Raw genomic sequence first — 22,483 nt, forward strand, 5'->3', positions numbered from 1 at the left:
TTTAAACAAAAAATGAAATCTTTCTGCATCCACAAGGCAGGAGTCGCATACTAAACACTCTGCTGTATTGGTGCATCCAGTTTCTTCCATCACCCTTTGTCTTTAGCTCCTGCCATTTCCATTCTTGCAGTCCCATAGGTACAAAACACACAACCAAATAGGTCACTAAAAAAAAGGCATCTCTGTAAATAATCTGATCGGATGTGTGAAATAAGGCATAGAGAAAAAACATTTAAAAAGTCAGACTGCCCAAAAAATGACTTTTATAATCACAAGCCGTTTGCTTTTATCTGCAATTGAGTGACTACCTGCCACGGGCATTATTAAGGTTGTATGTTTGTTTTCCATTTGGAAGCTGTTATAGAAGATGTAAGAATCTATAGCAGGAGGTAAAGCTTGGAAATCCAAGATGGAGATATCAAAACTGGACCCCTATTTTGAAGTCAGGGGATTATTCAGCCCAGCCATTAACATCCATCACTAAAATAGTCGGTTTTTTTGGACTTCAGGCCCTTGTCAAACACAACTTTCTTAAACAAAAAAATTCTTGTCCTATTTTGAAAGATTTTTTAATAGAATAGATACTGTTTATAATCAAATCCAAATCATTTTACATACATTTTTAAAAAGACAGATTGAAACTACATATCCATAATCCAAATGTGTAATATGTCCATTCAAAAGTGAGCTGTAGTCTTAAAACAGCCAAATCTTAGAAGGCGTTACTTGCTGGAGTGCTCATAGGGGGAAAAAAAAAAGATGCTATAGACATTTTAATTTAGTCCCATCAGGTAGGAAAAAAATTATTGTGAAAAACTTGAGGTGCCTAAACAATAACCCCTGTCTTCCAGCACAGCAGGGGGTCACTTTCTTAATGTACAATTTACTGAGGTAGATAGTGTGCTAACACAAATACAGATTAAAAAATAAAATTAAAATCGATCCTCCAAACTCCTGACATCCATTATTAATAAAAAAAATGTACATGCATTTGAGAGATATATAGATATATATATATATATCGATCTATATCTCAAATCGAGAATTTTTTTGTTTTTTACTATGAAAGCTAATGTGTCTGTACAGTGATCTTCATTATATTAAAATAAATACAATTTACTTTTAAGAAAAATCTGTTGAATTACAAAAAAAAGTAACCTGACAATATATACTTTAGTATTTTTTTTCTGCAATTTCCACTAGTGTAGTGTTTTTTTTTTCCTTTCTTTCTTTCGTTTTTTTTTTGTTTGTTTTTTTATTCTTTTTTATGCATTTGTGTAAATTCAATAAAATTCTAGGATATTTGAACTCTCATTCTGCCAAGGGAGGTAAGAGATCAGTATGCTGAAGCATAAAATTTTAGGCACAGGAAACAGGATAAAGTATCAAAGAGATTTTGAAACTTGCATATGAAAACAATGGCAAGAAAAAGCAGATACAAGGGAGTGAATTTAAAAAGAAGGGGCCATTTGATGTGGCCTCGGCAGGCTGTAACATCTGCTCTAAGGCAAAGTTAAAAACTATTCCCTCGTTTTTAGTGCTAAATTGTCAGGAAGGAGGCCTGAATGCCATGATATGTGAATGGGTATGGGGTAGTGTTAATCCACAACAATCTAGAGGGCTTGCTGTGAAAATTGTGCAGTGAAAAAGAAGCTGCTAAACAGATTTGAGTAAAATAAAAATATGAAGGTGCACAGTAAAATGCATGTATAAAGTATATTCATTTTACTGGGTTGAACACAACATAGAAAAAGGATCTAAAAACAACATACTTGTGCTTATTGCCTGTAAGATTAGAGAGTAACAAAGAGGATAATGATTGGTTATCCAAAAATGTCAGCGGCAATAAAGGTTGCCTTTTCTGATCCTTTCAGTACTTCTGGATGAGATCTGCATCAGCATGATAAAGTTCATGTTGCTCAATTTTATTTTAAAATGAAAACCAGGCTGCGTCTTTCAAGACTGTACCAAAAAACATGGAGAAATAACTATGATGTGCTGAAAATGAAGGAATTATGCAACAGGGTACTGATAATTATAAGGCCAAAATTTATAGCATGGGGATGAAACTGAATTATATTAAGTGCTATAGAGAGTTAAACTGGCTGTATTATTTTCATAAGACTTTACAGAATATTACAGTTATACCAAAATAAATCCGATGAACAAAGTGAATACAACTATTAGGTACTATCATTATATGGAAAATATGTTAGAGTAAAATAGGATGTATACTGGGGTCACAATACATGCTATATACATGTAAAAAGTATATGTCATAACAGGAAGTGGTGTAGAAGTAATATGGTGCACTTGTTACTTGGAGATCAATAATGTATGGGTCAACTGGAGGAGATATATGGCAAAATAACACAGCAAAGAAAATAAAAACGAGTACAAAGTGCTGTATATAGATTGATGGGACAATCATGCTGGGAGGCAAGTGATGCAAACCAAAGGCCTCTTTGGAGACCATATGCAGCAATGTGAGATGGGATAGCAGAAAACAATAAAAGTAATCTAATGTGACATAAGAAGTGGTTCATGAACTACTGTACTAGATGTGTAAAAGTTGGGGTATAGCAGTAACTACAAGAATCATATTTATGACCCCCTAAATTTCACAGCCTAACTAAAAGACCTTAATGAAAAGAGGTTTTAATACATAAAGAATGTGACACTACATACGGAGTGTGGAAATCTGAAGTAAGGTGTGAAGGATATGGGCAATTTTTAAGGTTTTCTGTTAAACGTTACACTATTAGGCTTTTTCAATGAGCCAGGATCACATTGGAAATCACATCCAAAGTGCTGTAACTATCAGCAAAAACATTTCAGTTTATTTTCGCCAGATCATAGAATCATAGAATTATATATATTAGGCTACTTTCACACTGAGGAGTTTTTGAAGCATTTTTGCATTACAAAAAGTGCCTGAAAAGCTCAAGAAAAATATATGTCTATGTATATTTTCACACTGGGGTGCTGCGCTTTTGTTTTGGTGTAAAAACTCCTGCTTGCAGCATCTTTGGAGCATGTTTGTTCAGTTAAAAAAAAAAGGCCCCAAAAAACGCCTCTTACCATTGAAATCAATGACAAAAGTCTGAAAAACACCTAAAAAATGCTTCAGAGAAGAGTTTTTGGCGCAGTTTTTAGGTCACGTGTCCTTTAAAAACCGGTCAGAAAGCATGGTAAAAATGCAGCAAAATCACATATGCATTTTTGCGGCGGATTAGTGTAAAAGTAGCCTTAGTTGGCTGCTTTCTGCCTTGGTGAGTGAGCCCATGTTTAGTGTGAAGCCTAATTTTCACTCTTTAGAACAGTATTGTGCGTGCGTGCAAACATGCACACGCTTTTCTTGACAGGTAGGTCAAGTCAATACTTCACAGTATAAGAAATTTTATCCAATAGTCTTTTAACATAGACAAATGGTACATAAAATAGTAGCAAAAAATATTTTGAATTCTGATAAATCTAAATTTTAAAATGGAACTTTCCAGCAGATTAGATAGGGAATTTCTGACCAAAACAGATCTTAATTTAAAAAATATATCGCGTATACATGGAAAAGCAACTGCTATATATTAGCTGTAATTGTTATAGTAAGTACACCAGGCAAAAGACCTGACTTCAGAAAGCTTATTCACAAACCACAGAAGATGTTAGAGACTAGTTACCATCCTAACTGTTCTGAAGGAGGATAACTACTCTAAAAACACCCCTTTACGTAAGAAAATTCAGTCTCTTGGGGGCGGGTATATAATAGTTTTGTTTTGTTTTTTTCCCACTAGAACCTCTACATTACCTTACCCAACCAACACTTCTACTTGAGTAGAAAGGAAAGGAAATGCTGATACTACACATCAATGGCATTCATGTTATATAATGGAGGGAAGGGGATGGTGAGACTTTGCTCCTTTTTTGGTCTGATTACGAACATATCTAACAAAATATCAACCATCTCAAAAGACTTGTTTCTGCTCCTATGAGAGAAACTGGGCCCACCACTGGAGGTTCTTGAGCACTCAGTGAATAACAGGAAACCAAATGAATATGTTGTAGCCAGAAAATCACAGAAGCACAGTTTGTGCACCTCGTTGAAAAAGTTCAAAATATAGTTATGTTGGGGAAACTCAGCAGGTCAGAAGATGAGTGGACGATGGGACAACATGTAAGGTATATGAACTTCACCTTGTTAAACATTCCTTGCAATTAGGTCCTTTCTGCTCATTTCTTCCAGAATAGGTTTTTTTTTTTTTTTTTTTAATGTGATTTTCCCAATGGCGAAGCAGGATAAGACTCTATGGTCAGACAACCTCAAGTTGAGCTTAGACGGCTCCATAACAGCGATTAAGGTTTCAGCAGCCTTAATCCATTACGCAAAGAAGGTGTAGTTTTAATTTTTCCTTCTTGTAGAGCATCGGTTCATGCTTTGGCATGTGCTTTCAAATTAGAAGCATTTCCTCCTTTTTATGCATAGCACACCTTTGCCTTGATAGTAAAAAGCCACTGGAAATAAATACGTAATAAAGTGTAGTTGATTCAAATGGAGTTTTCCCCGTTGCTTTGTCGGTTCACAGTTTTGCCCTACAGTCAGACTGTCCCAAAAAAAAAAAACAAAAAAAAAAAAAAAAACCAAAGCACAAGACAAAAATAAAGTTAAGCACCCAATGGGGCAATGAAACATACAAAACCTGAAGACGGGCAATGACGGTTTGATGTTCTAGCCATGGGTACAGTTCTGTCCTGAGATTTGATGGAGGATAGTTAAAATTTTCAACAGGGGCGGCTCTGTGTGTTAGGATGGGCTGGAACGAGGCAGAGACAGAATTCGTCCATTTTTCCTACTCCCATTCATGTGGGTGTAGGGGATATGTTCCTCATAAATATTTCCTCGCTGTCCCTCGTCCCGTAATGAACAGGAAGACGGATCCAGAGGGGTGCTCTCCATATTTTCAAAATCCATCTCAAGATCATCTGCTTCAGGAGGTTTATTTTCCTCACTATAGTAGAAGGATACCTCCTGAAAACTTGGATGGAGGTCATCCTTTAGCATATCAATGATCTCCAAGAAAGTAGGCCTCATCTTGGGATTGTATTGCCAACACATCTGCATCAGACTGTGACTGTAACAAAGAAATAAAAAAAAAAAAAGAAAAGATTACATGATGAATATGTATTGGTGGTATCTAAAGCTAGTCGTTCTTAATACACAAATACCTAAAAATTGTATTCATTACTCATCTTAAATTAAAAAAAAACATAAAAGAATACTTCTTTAAAAAAATCGATTCATATCATTTTGTGATAGTGCAATATGTAGTGATAAATATATTGTGTAGCATTTTCATGTATTGTTCCATTTCAAAATTATTTTAAGACTTACAGTCTGGGGTGACAATTTTCTGGCTGTTCCAGTGACCCTCCATCCATAACAAACTTGAGGACCTGTTCATTGGATAGACCCTGATAGGGCTGTTCAGCCAAAGTTGTTATTTCCCACAGCACTACACCAAAGGACCTAGAGGAAGACAGTTTTTCATCAGCTATTTATATAAAATAAAAAAGCTACATTCTTTAGATGTATGCTGGGCACCCATTTAAGAATTGTTGTACCTAAATAACAATTTTACTTTAGAAAGCCTGCTCCAGCCTTCTCCTCCTCCATTTTCATAAAAAATATACCATTACAGATCACAGTATTAGCAAGTGATTATTCTATGTACTGTAAGCAGCACAGAGAAGTTATAATAAAGTTACATTTTAGTTAATTTTATTACTGGTAATGTTGAGACAGTGCTGAGGCATTCAATTGCTCAAAGAGTCTTGTCTTCTGGGAGGTTGGAGGGAGCAATATTCAATAAGCTAATAAAAAGGCAAAAAGTAAACATTTTACATAACAGGAAAGCAAAAGTATTAGGAAATTATTTTTCCCAAACAGTGTACCTGTGGGTCAAATGACTACTAACTAAACACCAAAAACACATGTGACCAAACTAAAACCTGTACAGAAGTAAGTACATGTAGGCAAGTACACGTAGGCATTCACAGTCTCTCACTCAGGCCGTAGAGCTTAACCGCCTCCCACCCGCCATATAAGGTAATGACGGGTGCAAGGGAGTTCTCTCGTTCTGGGAGGACGTCATATGACGTCCTCCCACTCTAACCGCGCATGCGCGGCTCTGGGAGCACGCAGCGCAGTGACCGATGGTGCGCTGCATCCCTTGGACACAGCGGATCACCAATCAACAGAAAGAGCCAAAGATCTCAGCTCGGTCATGTGATCAGCTGTGTCCAATCACAGCTGATCGCATGTAAATAGGGAAATGCCGGTTATCGGCATTTCTCTCCTCACGAGCTGTCATGCTGACAGCTCGAGAGGAGAGGAGAGCCGGTAATCGGCATTCCTCGGAGGGGACATGTACACTGATCATCGGGGCACTGTGTGCCCCGATGATCAACGTAGCCCCAGAAGTGCCACCTGTCAGTGCCCATCAATTCCAGCTGTCAGTGTTCATCAGTGCCACCTGCCAGTGCCCATCAGTGCCACATCAATGCCACATATCAGTGCCCATCTGAGCTGCCTTTCAGTGTCACCTATCAGTGCCAGTCAGTGTCACCTATCAATGCCAGTCAGTGCCGCCTATCAGTGTGCATCAGTGCTATATATGAGTTTTGCCTTTCAGTGCCCATCAGTGATGCCTGTCTATGCCCATCAGTGCCACCTACTAGTGCCCATCAGTGTCACCCATCAGTGCAGCCTATCAGTGCTCATCACTGCAGCCTCATTAGCGCACATCAGTGAAGGAGAAAAATCACTTATTTACAAAAGTTTATAACAAAAACTGAGAAAAAAAATTTTTTTTTCAAAATTTTCAGTTTTTGGTTTGTTTAAAAAATAAAAAACCCAGGAGGTGATTAAAAACCACCAAAAGAAAGCGCTGTCTCAAAAAAATTATAAAAATGTAATATGGGTACAGTGTTGCATGACCACGCAATTGTCATTCAAAGTGCGACAGCGCTGAAAGCTGAAAACTGGCCTGGGCAGTAAGGGGGTATAAGTGCCCTGTAGGCAAGTGGTTAAAGCCAGAGGTTAGCTAACCACTCTGTTAACCTTTTTGAAGGTGCAACACCACTTCTACAAGTGGTTGGCTGTTTGTACATTTGGAAGAGTATTTAGGCAGTTTGCTTCCTTGTATCTGACATCTCCTGCAGCTAGCATCTTTAACATTTTAATAGTATTACTCCACACAGTAGTGTTTCTTCCAAGGTTGTCTAGGTTCCCTGCACCCTAGGACCCTTTGTTCCTACTCCAGTCTAAACTTGACTTTAGGAGTGGTACCCCACATAGACTTACACTGCTTGTTTCAAGGGAATTCTTTTGAACCCCTGATGGTATGATTTACCCCCTATCTTTGCTCCTTTCCTGAGGGAACCCATGACCTACAAGATGAGCGAGGCCAGTTCCTACTGTTCCTCTACACAGTAAAAACCTGACCCATCAGTATTCTTCAGTGGCAACTTACATCCCAATGTGCTGTACCTTATGTCACCCTAGTGCCTATTCCTAATACTCTGTAGTCTACACCCTTCTAAAGGGCCTAACACCTGCAAGATTTGGTAAAAGTGGGTCACCAATAGCAAGACTGTTCAGCTCTAATGCGCACTACAGAAATCCACTCCTGGTAGGTTAATTGTGTCTTCCTTATCTTTTTAGAAAAAAAAATCTCCCTCCTTCCCCTTTCAGGGCTAGTAGAGTACTAAGGGAATACCCTACCAAGATCATCTCTCCCTTTACTATCCCTTTAATAGTTGACTCTCAATCCTTTTCATCCTCCCTCTCTATATCTAGGAGCCTGGATTCATTGCGAGACACCCTGATGGCCTTTTTGGATTAAGAAGTTCCTGGAGAAACCTGTCAGTCTCTTGGGGTGTTCTTCTATCCCTCACCTTGGGGGACTTCACTAGCTAGTGTGCCCCCATACCTGGGGTTTCAGTCTGGTCTTCCAAAACAGACAGTTCCTTCCATCTATGAGCCAGCATTGCAATTTGGTATCCATTGAACATTCAAGTGTTGCAGGACCTTCACGTCCAGGAAGGTCTAGGAACGCAAGCTGGGTGGCCCGGAGTGTTACTCTTGACTGTAATGTCTCCCTTAGAGGCATGATGGGACATGTAGTATCGCAACAGCTGGAGGGCTGCCAGTTTGAAACCTTATATATTATATATATATATATATATATATATATATATTATATATAACCTTTATATTTCTAAAGGGTTAGAAATATAAAGCGTGTCCATTCTTATGTTAACCAGCCGGTCTTTTCTAAAGGACTGGTTAGAATGTCCAAGGTTCCCTTGGCAGATCTATTCTCCTTAAGACTTTTTTTTCCACTATTGACCACATCTTGCTGATCTAGTTTCCTCACTGTGTGTTATATTTGTGTTTTTTCTATCTGTTTTGGTGGATTGCTGGTTTGTTCTTCCTGGCTCTTGCGGCGTCAGGCTAAATGTTCTTCAGGTAGTGTCATTCCCTTTAGCGGTGACAGTTCCCCTGCCTTACTAGGGCATTGTAAAATGCTTTACATTTGGGTGTTGGTCTTTTAGACAATTATAGTTAGAGGTGGGTTCCAAAATTCTTGGGCTTGTCAGTGGCCATTGCCCATGTCTCCTTGAGACAGAACAGATAATGCACAGAACAGCTTATGGATATCCCAGCAGTTTCTGAATTTTGGTGTCTATTAATGGACAGTAAAATCTTTTTCTTAGAGTCCATTGACACAGGTCCCACACCCCTGTTTTCTTGCTGACCTTGTGTATTTCTTTCTAAAAAAAAATTGGGCATACTGGGTAAATGAGAGGTTATATGGGGACAGTCATACATTTTTTCAGTTTGCCAGTATCCCAAACTCCTGTTGGTAGCAGTGTAACCACAGAAAAAAAAAATTACAGTTGGTTTAAAAAATCTATTATCCCAAAAAAACAAGAGTGTACAATGAAAGTGATGGCTCTGGGGCTAAAAGTAGTATGCAACAGGACTGTAGGCTTTCATATATAAACAGTACAGGAAGCCAAGCTTTCAGTGCAAAGTGCAGTACCCACAAACTAGTTAAACCACTACAAAAAGGTATTTCAGTTGGTTTACATGGTTACTGCACTTTACACTTAGATTTTTGGACATTCATTCACTAAAACAAGCCTGTTACATGTCTATTTACCAGCAAAAGTATGTATGTGTTAAGACCATTGAGAACAAGACAGCATAATTGGTTTATTACCAAAAGTTACCCGTGACCATGTACAGTCAACTATAGAATGCTTATAATAAAATCTATCAATTTTATATACAACCTCAGTGTGTAAGAGCAGTCACATAAGGTCAGCTCGGATGATCAGTAGTTTGACTAGAGGGTCAGAAAATGTCCTATTTTCTTAACTGAATAAGGAGGGAGAAGCTGACAATACATATTTAGCTTATGGGGCATTAAACTGACATGCAGTGGATGTACTTGTTTACTATCACAAATGAATATTCAAAAATACAAGTATTTGATCATATGCTGATACGAGCAGAGAAACTATGGAAGAGATTTGCTAAAACTGGAACATGTAAAACCTGGTGCAACTCTGCACAGAAATCAATGAGCTTCCAGGTTTTATTGTCAAAATTTAAAGTGGTAAAAACCTCTGACATGAAATATGAACAAAGCATATCCCTCTATAGTGTGGACTGGTCTCAAGTAAGTGCAAACTGTAATTTCTGTCTGCTGCATCATTTCTCTGCTATCACCATGAATAACAAGTTTTCCTGCCACCAAGAGAAAAGGTGACAAGGGAGGGAGTTCCACCTTATCGACAGCCTCAGCTCTGTTGCTGTATGCCATGTGAAGGGAGGTGGGGGTGTTCCTTCCTTCAAATCAGCTCCCAGAGCTCTTCTCACTAAGATCTGCAGAGTGTAACTTCAGCTATCTGCCCCTTTTTTTCTGACATCTCATACAAGCTTTATAAATTCAGCACTTTGAACAGATGAAGAGAAGACTTACAATGTGTGTAGGAGGATTTGTTTCATCTCTGTGTATCACTTGAGGCTAGCCACTTCATTTGGTATTTGTGAGGGTTTGCAAGCACTTTAAGTTAACAAGCTGAAGTTAGAAAGTTATTGGCTACCATTGCTGCACCAGATTCTGAGTGCTCCAGTTTTACTAAATCACCTATGTTTGGAGTTTAAGTCTTTGTTATATTACATTCTAGACATGCATAGAACACATCATGGGTTCCTCAGATATGTCTGTAAGACAGTGATCCTAGCATTGCATACTACTAGAAGGATTACATTGATTATTTTACTCTAATCAAGATCACATGATTGCAGCATGCTGCTGCTGAAAGATGTTTGTAGAATGCAGTTTTCATATAATCTATGTGTTTCATACCAGACATCTGAGAAGGTGGTGAACACTCCATCTTTCAGGGATTCCGGGGACATCCACCTGACTGGTAACAGCCCTTTTCCCCCTTTTCGATAATAGTCCGTCTCATAGATGTCACGAGTCATCCCAAAATCTATGAGCAAAAGTTAATTCCACAGTTTGTAGATAAATGATACTAAATAATGAACTGAATAGATGAACTGTAATCATTTTCTCACATTGTTCAAATTAAAGGATCATTGAATATGTTTGTAAAATCCTAACTGTGATTTTTCCAGGATAACTAGAAATGCTATTTCCTTCTGATTGTGTAAGAAAAAAAATCTCCTAGAACCACATTTAAAACAAGCTCCTTTTGTTTGCGCAAACCCCAGGGCTGAAGTGGAAGCTTTCATTTGCAGCACTACCAGCTAGTGAAATCTTGTTTTGAAAACCCGCTAGAATACTTTATGTGGAGCATCATGTTCACCGGTTCCTTACTGGATTCTCCATGACAATAATACTTTATTTACAGTAAACTTCACATTCCCTTATCTGGAAGTCTATAATTGTCTGAATTGGTCATCATACTGAATCAATGCAACATAATGTTCTAATCTAAACATGTTAGCATAGTAAACACTGAACTTTCCTTATAAATGTCACTGATTAACTCAAAAGAATCAGTTACATTAACCCACCTCCAATTTTCACAGTGAAATCTTCTGCAACCATGCAGTTTCGAGCAGCCAAATCACGATGTACAAATTTTTTGGCATTGAGATAAGCCATGCCATCAGAAATCTCTGAAGCCATCTGAATCATTTCTCGTAGGGAGGGAGCTGGACGGCCTGGGTTATTCTGAAGCAAGGAAATAACAAAAATGTAGTGCTATGTGTTATATTTTACCTATTAGAAAAGGTGTTAAAGGTTATCTATGGTCAAAATGTAACATATAATCATTTCCACAATGCATTTCAATGGCTTTCAGCCTAATCCAGTTACTCTGAATGATCTTGAAGTTTGTAAATTTACTTTGTGAAGATCCCCACACATTTACTTCCTTGAGTTCTGTGACACATATAACATAATCACTATGCCTTTTTTGATAGACACTACTGTGTCAAACAAATCGCAGCGCCTGACTTCTGAACTACAGAGGTGTTAAGAAGAGGAGCTTGAGTATAGGAATTACTGCTTGCAGGCAGCAAGGTACCATGGAAAATGCAGTCTTTAGAAATCAAAAGTAAACAGCAGAGGAGACACTGCAAACATGCAGGGAATCCAGGAGGTTGTGGAAAGAGATGACCAGCAAACAGGCAGCACTCACAACATGAAAAAGACATTTCTCAAGTAAGCTTACATTGGATTGCCAAATATAACTATTGTTTATCCACTTGCCCTCCTGAGGATTTACCCCCCTTAATGACCAGGCCTCTTTTTGCTACTCGGTGCTGCACTAATTCAACTGATAATTGCACGGTCATGCAATGCTACACCCAAACGAAATTTACATCCTTTTTTTTCACACAAATAGAGCTTTCTTTTGGTTGTATTTGATCACCTGTGCGCTTTTTATTTTTCACACTATAAACAAAAAAAGACTGCAAATTTTGAAGAAAAACAATATTTTTTACATTCAGCTATAAAAAATATATAGTAAACTCAAAGTTAGTTATAAATTTAGGCCAAAATGTATTCTGCTACGTTTTTGGTAAAAAAAATCCCAATAAGTGTATATTGATTGCTTTGTGTGAAAGTTATACCATCTACAAACTATGGTATAGATACTGCAATTTACTCCATTTATTTGCTATACAGCGCTGCACTAGTTTAACGGACAATTGCGCGGTCATGCAATACGGTACATAAATGAAATTTATGTCCTTTTTTTCACACAAATAGAGCTTTCTTTTGGTGGTATTTCCTCACCTGTGCACTTTTTATTTTTGGCGCTATAAAGCAAAAAATGTTTGAAGAAAAAAAAAATTTTATACAAAAAAACAGTAAATTTTCATTTCGGTCATAAAAAATATCCCAAAAAACTAAAATTTTGTCATAAATTTAGGCCAAAATGTATTCTGCTACATGTTTTTGGTTAAAAAAAAATCCCACTAAGTGTATATTTATTGCTTTGTGTGAAAGTTATAGCGTCTACAAACTATGGTATAGCTAATGGAATTTACACAGCTTTTACTTTCTGACTGCTCATCACATTTCTTGAGGTGCTGAAATACCAGCATAGTACAAACACCCTCAAATTACCCCTTTTTGGAAAGTACACACCCTAAGCTATCTGCTGAGTGCGATATTGAGTCCATGTAAGATTAATTTTTTTCCACAAGTTTCTGGAAAATGACAAAAACATATATTTGTTTTTTTTACACAAAGTTGTCATGTTAAATTATTTATTTCTCGTACAAGCCATGGGTATATGTGGAATTACACCCCAAAATACATTCTGCTACTTCTACCGAGTATGGGGATACCACATGTGTGAGACTTTTTGGGAGCCTAGCCACATACAGGAGCCTGAAATCCAATGACCACTTTGAAAGCCTGAAGGTGCGTAACTTCCTCATTTCACTTCCTCAATACCTATCACAATTTCAAAGGCCCTGACATGCCAGGATAGCACCAAACCCCCCCAAATGACCCCTTTCTGGAAGGTAGACACCCCAAGAAATTTAAAAAGGAGGCATGATGAGTATTTTGCAGATCTCATTTATTCTCACAAGGTTTTGAAATCTAAAAGAAAGAATAGAAAAAATATGTTTTTGTTTTATTTCTTCATTTTCCAAAAACTTGTGGCAACAAATGAGATCTGCAAAATACTTACCACGCTTCTTATCAAATTCCTTGGGGTGTCTACTTTCCAAAAAGGGGTCATTTGGGGGGGTTAGGTGCTATCCTGGCATTTCAGGGCCTCCCAAACTGTGATAGGTAGTCTGGAAGTGTAATGAGGAAAAAAAGTCCTTTAAAAGCCTGAAGGTGCTTATTGGATTTAGGGGGGCCTTTACTTGGATACACTGCCAAAATGTCTCTCACATGTGGTACCCCATACTCGGGAGAAGTAGCAGAATGTATTTTGGGGAGTAATTCCACATATACCCATGGCATGTGTGAGCAGTAAATCAGTTAACTGACAATTTTGTGTAAAAAAAAACAAAAAATGTTTTTTGGAATTTTCCAAAAACTTGTGGTAAAAAAATAACTTCTTCTATTGATTCAACATGCCTCTCAACAAATAGTTTGGGGTGTCTACTTTCCAAAAATGGGTCGTTTTATGCCCAGCATTAGAAGTTTATGCCACACATCACTCACTCTTCTAACCACTTGAATATCAAGCCTTTTCTGACACTTTTTGTTCACATGAAAAAAATCTGTATTTTTTGCTAGGAAATTATTTAAACCCCCAAACATTATATATTTTTTTAAAGCAGACACCCTAGTGAATAAAATAGTGGGTACTACAATTTTTTATGGCACATAGTACTTGCGCAGCGATTTTTCATAGTACTTGCGAAAGCAATTTAAAAAAAAAACAACAAAAAAACACTTTTTTTTACTTTTAATGCACAAAAACTCAATATATTGGCCAATTATTTGGTAAGATATAAAAGAAGCTATGCCAAGTAAATAGATACCAAACATGACATGCTTTAAAACTGTGCATGCCCCATGCAATGGCGACAAACTGCATACATTTTTAATATCCATAGGCAATCCTTTAAAAACCTTTACAAGCTACAATTTTAGATTTACAGAGGAGGTCTAGTGTTAGAATTACTGCCCTTGATCTGACGTTCATGGTGATACCTCACATGTATGGTGAACCGCTGTTTACATACCGGCACAGGGTCAACGCTTGTGCACACAGGTGTGCGTGCATGGGAGGGGTGAGGTTTTTTTTTTTAAGTTATTTTGATTTTTTTAATTATTTTTACACTGTACCTTTCATTTTTTTTTTTTTGATCACTTTTAACGCTATCACAGGGAATGCAAATATCCACTATAACTTCAATGGGTATTGTCATATATTCTTTTTTGAGAAATATGGGGTCTATCAGGCTCTAGATATCTCCTCTGCCCTTACATTATCTAATCAAACCAAAATCGGTGTGATCAGATGCTTTCTCAATTTACAAATGGCGCTGTTTATATCCTGCAAAACTGAAGTGATGACATGCTCGTAGCTTCCGAATTCTTAGACTATAGAGATGATTGGCACCACTCTGGTCTCCAATCAGCTCTATGGTCAGCTGGCAGAAACACCGGCTGCATTCTCAGGTTCCCCCGATGGCACGGGACTGCCCGAGAAGGCTGTGGAAGGCAGCCTGGGGGGGGGGGGGGGGGGGGCATCAAATCCTGCTGCTTGTAAAAGCAATTAAATTAGCCACTAGGATTGCTTTTACATGAAAACCGATCGCCGGCTGAAAAAAACGATACCAGGATGAAGTCTGCAGCTGTAGGCATCATCCTGGTATAACCATTCAAAGTCCAGTGATGTACCAGTACGTCGCTGGTCCTTGTTGGGTTTACAGTGGGGCAAAAAGTATTTAGTCAGCCACCAATTGTGCAAGTTCTCCAACTTAAAAAGATGAGAGAGGTCTGTAATTGGCATCAGAGGTAGACCTCAACTATGAGAGACAAAATGAGAAAAAAAATCCAGACAATCACATTGGCTGATTTGGAAAGAATTTATTTGCAAATTATCGTGGAAAATAAGTATTTGGTCACCTACAAACAAGCAAGATTTCTGGCTCTCACAGACCTGTACCGTCTTCTTTAAGAGGCTCCTCTGTCCTGCACTCATTACCTGTATCAATGGCACCTGTTTGAACTTGTTATCAGTATAAAAGACACCTGTCCACAACCTCAAACATTCACACTTCAAACTCCACTATAGTGAAGACCAAAGAGCTGTCGAAGGACACCAGAAACAAAATTGTAGACCTGCACCAGGCTGGGAAGACTGAATCTGCAATAGGCAAGCAGCTTGGTGTGAACAAATCAACTGTGAGAGCAATAATTAGAAAATGGAAGACATACAAGACCACTGATAACCTCCCTCGATCTGGGGCTCCACGCAAGATCTCACCCCGTGGGGTCAAAATGATCACAAGAACGGTGAGCAAACATCCCAGGACCACACGGGGGGACCTAGTGAATGACCTGCAGAGAGCTGGGACCAACGTAACAAAGGCTACCATCAGTAACACACTACACCGCCAGGGACTCAGATCCTGCAGTGCCAGACGTGTCCCCCTGCTTAAGCCAGTACATGTCCGGGCCCATCTGAAGTTTGCTAGAGAGCATTTGGATGATCCAGAAGAGGATTGGGAGAATGTCATATGGTCAGATGAAACCAAAATAGAACTGTTTGGTAGAAACACAACTCGTCATGTTTGGAGGAGAGAGAATGCTGAGTTGCATCCAAAGAACACCATACCTACTGTGAAGCATGGGGGTGGCAACATCATGCTTTGGGGCTGTTTCTCTGCAAAGGGACCAGGACGACTGATCCATGTACAGGACAGAATGAATGGGGCCATGTATCCTGAGATTTTGAGTGCAAACCTCCTTCCATCAGCAAGGGCATTGAAGATGAAACGTGGCTGGGTCTTCCAACATGACAATGATCCCAAACATACCGCCCGGGCAATGAAAGAGTGGCTTCGTAAGGTCCTGGAGTGGCCTAGCCAGTCTCCAGATCTCAACCCCATAGAAAACCTTTGGAGGGAGTTGAAAGTCCATGTTGCCCAGCGACAGCCCCAAAACATCACTGCTCTAGAGGAGATCTGCATGGAGGAATGGGCCAACATACCAGCAACAGTGTGTGCCAACCTTGTGAAGACTTACAGGAAACGTTTGACCTCTGTCATTGCCAACAAAGGATATATAACAAAGTATTGAGATGAACTTTTGATATTGACCAAATACTTATTTTCCACCATAATTTGCAAATAAATTCTTTCCAAATCAGCCAATGTGATTGTCTGGATTTGTTTTCTCATTTGTCTCTCATAGTTGAGGTCTACCTATGATGCCAATTACAGGCCTCTCTCATCTTTTTAAGTGGGAGAACTTGCACAATTGGTGGCTGACTAAATAATTTTTTGCCGCACTGTATATGCGATGTTTTTTTTTTTTTTTTGTAAAAGAGACGAAATCTCTGTGAGAAAAAGTGTGAGGTATGCCCACCATTAGAATATTCCTCCCTGCATCCACCCACTTCTAATGGTGGGCACACATTACGTCACACTCTGCCACATGCACCAGTTCCAAGATTGTACAAATGTCTAAATAGTGGCATGCTTGAATAAAAATTGTCCATGTATAAGTGGTACCCCATATGGAAAAAGGATGACACCAAGTCCCAAACTATCTTGCCACTGCTCCCCATGTAGTCTGGGCATCCGGGGGGCTCCGCGGCTATTCCCTTGTAAATCCGAAACTTATAAGTATAGCCTGTTGTCCTCTCACAGGTCTTCTACATCTTGACCCCATATCTGGCACGCTTGATGGGGAGAAATTGTTTGAATGCAAAGAGGCCAGAAAAATTAATAGGGACTCATCAATGCAGATGTTTTGCTGGGGAGTATAGACATCTGCAAATTTTTGGTTAAGGTGATTTACGAGGGGCTGAATTTTGTGGAGCCGGTCAAATTCAGGGTCATCCCGAGGATGACAGTGTATTGTTGTTGAAATGCATAAAACACATTATACTCTCATATCTATGCCTGGCGATGGCAGCAGAGAACACGGGCATATGATGAATCGGGTCTGCGGACCAATGCAACTGTAATTCATTTCTTTTAGTAATGCCCATGTTGAGGGTTAGGCCCCCTCAAAAAATGTAAATTCGGAAACCGTAATGAGTTTCCATGCGACTGGTCTGGCAAGGTTTGAATTTGGGTTGGCGGCGATAAATTGTGCATATAAATTGCTTTGATCCACAATCAACGCATAGAGATATTCCGTGAAAAACAGCTCCAAAATCAAGTAGGTATGTGAAAGACCAAGATGTACTAGACCGCTGGTACTCGCCAGTTCACCAAAAGGTAGAGCGGCACTAGTACTGGCACTCTGCTGCATAGGAGAGTCATCAAAACTTACCGGCAAGTGCTAACAGAGATCAGGCCTGATTCTGCGAACACTGCGGTGTTGTGTGCAATGTATCAAGTGACAGTGACCTACTGACACTGCACTTGCTGGGGGAGAAGGGGGGGGGGTAAGCGTAGGGGCTAAACGCAGGTGCTGGCCGGTGCTGGGGCTGATCCCGCTAACGCTGTGTTTTTGGGGACGCTGTACTAATGTGAACTCTGGTATAGTGCTGATCTGATCAAAGATATTGATCCGTTCAGACACTATACTAGCAATGGAGGTTTATTGTGCACGAGCGTGCTCCTGGCAATCAAGGGGTTAAATGTGATGACTGGAGTACTGACAGGCAATCTGACGCTATCTGGAAGGGGCGTGAAAACCACAGGAGCACAAAGTGTGTGTGTGTGATTTTGCGCACCCATGCCGCCCTGTAGCAGTATTTCTGTTATAGGGCGGTCAGGAAGCGGTTACAAAAGCGGTTTGTGTCACGTTGCTACGTTACTTTAACTGACAAATGTGCGGTCATGCAACACTGCACCCAAATTAAATTTACGTCCTTTTTTTTTTCCCCAGGAATTGAGCTTTCTTTTGGTGGTATTTGATCGCCTGTGCGTTTTTAATTTTTTGCACTATAAAAAAAAAATGGCTGACAATTTTGAGAAAATAAACAATATTTTGGACTTTTTGCTATAAAACATGTCCAGTAAAAAAATTTAAAAATCAAATTTCATCATAAATTTCAGCCAAAATGTATTCTGCGACATGTCTTTGCTAAAATAAAATCCCAATACGTGTAAATTAATTGGTTTACGTGAAAGGTTTATAGCGTTTACAAATGGCGAAAAAGATACTGGGATTTTTTTTTTTTTATACTAATAATGGCGGCAATCAGCAACTTATGGCGGTGATCAGCGATTTATGACAGTGATCAGCGACTTATGTCGGGACTGCAGAGGACATTTTGACACTGGGGGGGAGAACTACTGACTTGGGGTCACTGACATCCCCAGTGACACCCATACAGTGATCAGTGCAAATAAAAAAAAAAACACTTGACAATGCAGCTGTGCTCTGTGTCACTGTTTGCCAGCAATTGCCGGGACCCAGCGGGTAATGACTGGCTGGGACCCGATGACTGACACCCATGGCCACAATCGGCGGCACGGGTAGGGCGGGCATGCGCCCCCTACCCGTTTTGCAAAATGAAGTTTTAAAACGTGATTTTGCAAAGCGGTGCTGCCCTGTAGCCGTTTTTCTACAGTGGCTGGTCGGCAAGTGGTTAAACTGCTATTACAATGCTGATATCATAATGAAAGTGTATGCTGTGACCAAAGATTTCCCTTGCGGTCTTTCTTTCTTGATATCTCGTTTGAGTTCCTTATTGTCTTCTATCTAGAGGCAAATCCAAGGGACAAAAGGCATGAAATGCAAGTCTTTATTCATTTTTTTTTCCCTTACTTTTAACCTTCCCTCATTAAACAATCTCACCTCAGCATCAGGGCGTAGTGAACGCAAGTAGCTTTTAAGGTCTCCATTCCCCATCAGTTCCATAATAACCAGTGTAGGCTGACCTTTGGAGACAACACCCAAGAGACGAACCTGAAAAAGTAAAGTAGTAATAGAGCGACTTTAACTTTCCAATCACCAAAAATAAGAAACACTGTAGGACAAAGAAAAATTGACCTAGCAAAGTTGTTTACTATATATTAATATAAATCCACATTAGAAAGGACCTCTCAGTATATATTCAACAGTACTTCCAGAACACAACTCAATAAATAACCCACTTGATAGTGGTGAAGGTGGGGGGCACCAGTATGGAAAACGGATGACACTTAGAGCAGCTGGTGATCAACTGTGAAGCTCAAAGAGAGGTTAGTTGCTGGGTACTATGTTTTATCCGTGATAAACTATTTTCTAAGATAAAAAAAAAATCTAAGATTGCTTTTCAGAGAGAATCTTCACTACACTCTATTATTAAGCACAATTACTGCGTGGCTATTAAAAACCTATGAAGCAAAATGTTTGCATTATTCTTTTGAGAACTGGAAGGTAAAATGGTTAATTTCAAGTTGCAAACCACAACAGAGCGAAAATGTCTATATTTGAAACTGAATTTTAGGCAGGTGGCCAGTCAAATCATAATTATACTTAAAGTGATTATAAATGCAAACAATTTTTCTATAAAAATAAACAACTTTATACTTACCTGCTCTGTGCAATGGAATTACACAGAACGGCCCTGAGTCTCAGGGCCGCTCTGTGCAATTCCATTGCACAGAGCAGGTAAGTATAAAGTTGTTTATTTTTATAGAAAAATTGTTTGCATTTATAATCACTTTAAGTATAATTATGATTTGACTGGCCACCTGCCTAAAATTCAGTGGTTTCCCTTGCTGGAGAGGAGGAGTCAGAAGCACCAGTGGGGAACCCAAGAAATGGTGCTTCTGACTCCTCCTCTCCAGCAAGGGAAACCACTTCCAATGGGGCACTCATGTGGGCTCGCTCCTAAGCCCACTGCCTGTATTTACAGACACAGACAGCAGGGCTCAGATCTGCCCCGGTGCCAATGGCTCCCACTGCCTCAGCAACGTCTGTGAGACCAGGAAATGAGGGAGTGAGCCACTGCAGATGGGCAGAGCACTGGATCAAATAAGGGCTCAGGTAAGTATAAGAGGGGTGAGGGGGGGATACTACTACCAAAACATTTTTTAGCTTAATGCAAGGAATGCATTAGGGTAAAATATTTTTGGCTTAGAAAGCTTCCACCCGCTTTCTAAGCCTATTCCAACTACCCTGTAAAGGAAACATGTCAATATTTACCTATTCTGAGGGTGCTTTGGTCTTGTCACATGATATGCTCTCAGCACTAGCTTTAATGTACAGGAGGGACAGCTAACAACGGATGTCCCATAGTAAGCTTATAGGTGACATTATCGCCCAAGATCTGCAGACATGTTTGGTTATCTTTTCACTAAAGCTGGCTGCAGGAGAGATCATGTGACCTACCACCCTCTGCATAGGTATGTATAGACATCTTTCTTTTACAGGGTAGTTAGAACAGACTTAGAATTAGGGTGGGAGCAGGTTTAAGTATAGTTTGGGTTTGACTGAATTTCTACTTTAAGTAATTAACTTGCAGTTCAGATGGCTGGGATGATTTTATTGAGTAGCCTAAAGTGCTACTAAACCCAGGACCCAGAATTCAATATATCTGGTCTTCCACAGAACATATAAATGCAATTATTTTAGTAAATATACTAAACTGCTAAATACCTTTTCTCATCAGCAGTATTGTGACTTATCAGTGTCCAGCTGAGCACTGGTTAATCTTGTAGGAGGAGTTTTAATTTTCCTCTGACTATCCTATGTGGCTGCATAACCCCTGACCCTCTGTCTGGACAGTGCTGATTGGGAGGATGCATGTGATCAGCACAGGGCCAAAGAAAAAAAAACTAGCAATACAGACTAAACTGAGCATGTGCAGAGTGACTCCTAGCGCTCTGTACTATCAGCAGATGGATTGGGGACAGTAGAAGAAGGGGAGGATCAGAGAAGACAGGACCAAACATCTTTTTTTACACAATGTGGAGGATTAACCCCTAAGGTTCCACAGTTAGTATAACAAGCATGCTTTGCTGCATATCCAGACTGATTTTACTGTTATGGGTTTAGCAACACTTTCATTGCAGTTGGAAACTCTTCAAATATTTTTTCCCTTGTTAAAAGAAGTTTGTTTCATTGGCTTCTAATTCAACAATACACAATGTGTTGGAGCCTCTTACACTGACAACTATAGATTATTATGGCTGCTGAAGTCTCATTAAATAGAGCATGTTCTAAAAACAGAATGAGGTCAAGTGTATCCCTTTTCTTATAAACTGAATGTGTAAACCTGAAATTTCCGCTTTAACATGAAGGTACATTTCATGTAAAAGGTGTTGAGATAAACTGGTATTTTTTTTTCTAAAAGAAGAAGTTTAGTTCTTACCACATGGTGGCAGCTGAATGCCTTCATGACGGAGGCTTCATTGAGGAATTCTATCCTCTCCCGAAGACTTGCGGTCTCATTCACAGTTTTCACAGCAACTCGTACTTCAGCTTCTCCTTTTATTATATCTTTGGCAATACCCTCATACACCATTCCAAAGGACCCTTGTCCTAACTCTCGGAGCAAGAGGATTTTGTCTCGTGGTACTTCCCATTCGTCTGGAATGTACACTAGAGGAATGATATATTGTTATATTGTGCCATGCACGTATACTGCCAGTGTCAAAGCGTGTAGACATTTTTCTGACATTAACTGTTGTATGCAAAGAGAACCAACAATAGTATTAAAGGAAACCAGTTACTAAGGTAGAATATGTAAGCTGTCAAAGTTAACCTCATTATGAAAATGCTAGATGCCTGGCTGCCTCTGCCTTTGGTGCACTGAATTTCTGACCTGGAATAAGCATGCAGGAAGTAATGTCAGAATTCCTGACCTACATACTTTTTCCAGGTCAGGAACTCATAAAATAATCACCAAGCCCAAGATCATAGGAACTCATTGCATCTGTACTTGAAGCATATAGTGAGGCCTGATGCCTCGCTATCCATTATTATATGATGGGCAGTCAATGGTGGGGTGTAGAAGGTGGTGGGGTCAAGCAACAGCTTTATAGATGGGAGTCCATAACTGCATAAAATGTGCCCTGGGTTTTGGGGCTCCCTTGAACTCTAGAGGAATTGTTGAAAGGTGCATACATTTTAAACTGTGGCACTTTTAAAAATGTCTGTTTTGAGGAACAGATATATTACTATTTTATCCCCTGATCATTTTAGAAGCTGGCATTATGTAAATCAATAATAAATTATAAGCTCACCTCCAAAAAAAAAAAAAAAAAAGGCAACAGAGTTCCTTATAAAGAATCTGTGAGGGAACTGCAATGGCGAAATATTTACACAAATTTTGTGACGCACAG

At 39.3% G+C, this 22,483-nt stretch overlaps 1 protein-coding gene across 1 annotated transcript in view; it reads right to left on the reverse strand.

Annotated features, from left to right (window-relative positions):
- Window positions 1-553: 553 nt before the first annotated feature.
- The window catches only part of INSR (insulin receptor), a 176,067-nt gene continuing 154,137 nt past the window's right edge, over window positions 554-22,483 (reverse strand). Inside the window, exons 16-21 of the mRNA XM_089667526.1 lie at window positions 21,511-21,740; window positions 19,008-19,118; window positions 11,114-11,273; window positions 10,437-10,566; window positions 5,387-5,521; window positions 554-5,126 (exon numbers count right to left, since the gene is read on the reverse strand). Coding sequence (XP_089523652.1) covers window positions 4,799-5,126; window positions 5,387-5,521; window positions 10,437-10,566; window positions 11,114-11,273; window positions 19,008-19,118; window positions 21,511-21,740 — 1,094 coding nt within the window. The 3' untranslated portion in view covers window positions 554-4,798. The remainder of the gene's footprint in view (window positions 5,127-5,386; window positions 5,522-10,436; window positions 10,567-11,113; window positions 11,274-19,007; window positions 19,119-21,510; window positions 21,741-22,483) is intronic.

The sequence above is a fragment of the Staurois parvus genome, unplaced genomic scaffold (assembly GCF_062004578.1).
Source record: "Staurois parvus isolate SC_StPar_1 unplaced genomic scaffold, SC_StPar_1.0 ptg000053l, whole genome shotgun sequence".
NCBI lineage: Eukaryota > Metazoa > Chordata > Amphibia > Anura > Ranidae > Staurois > Staurois parvus.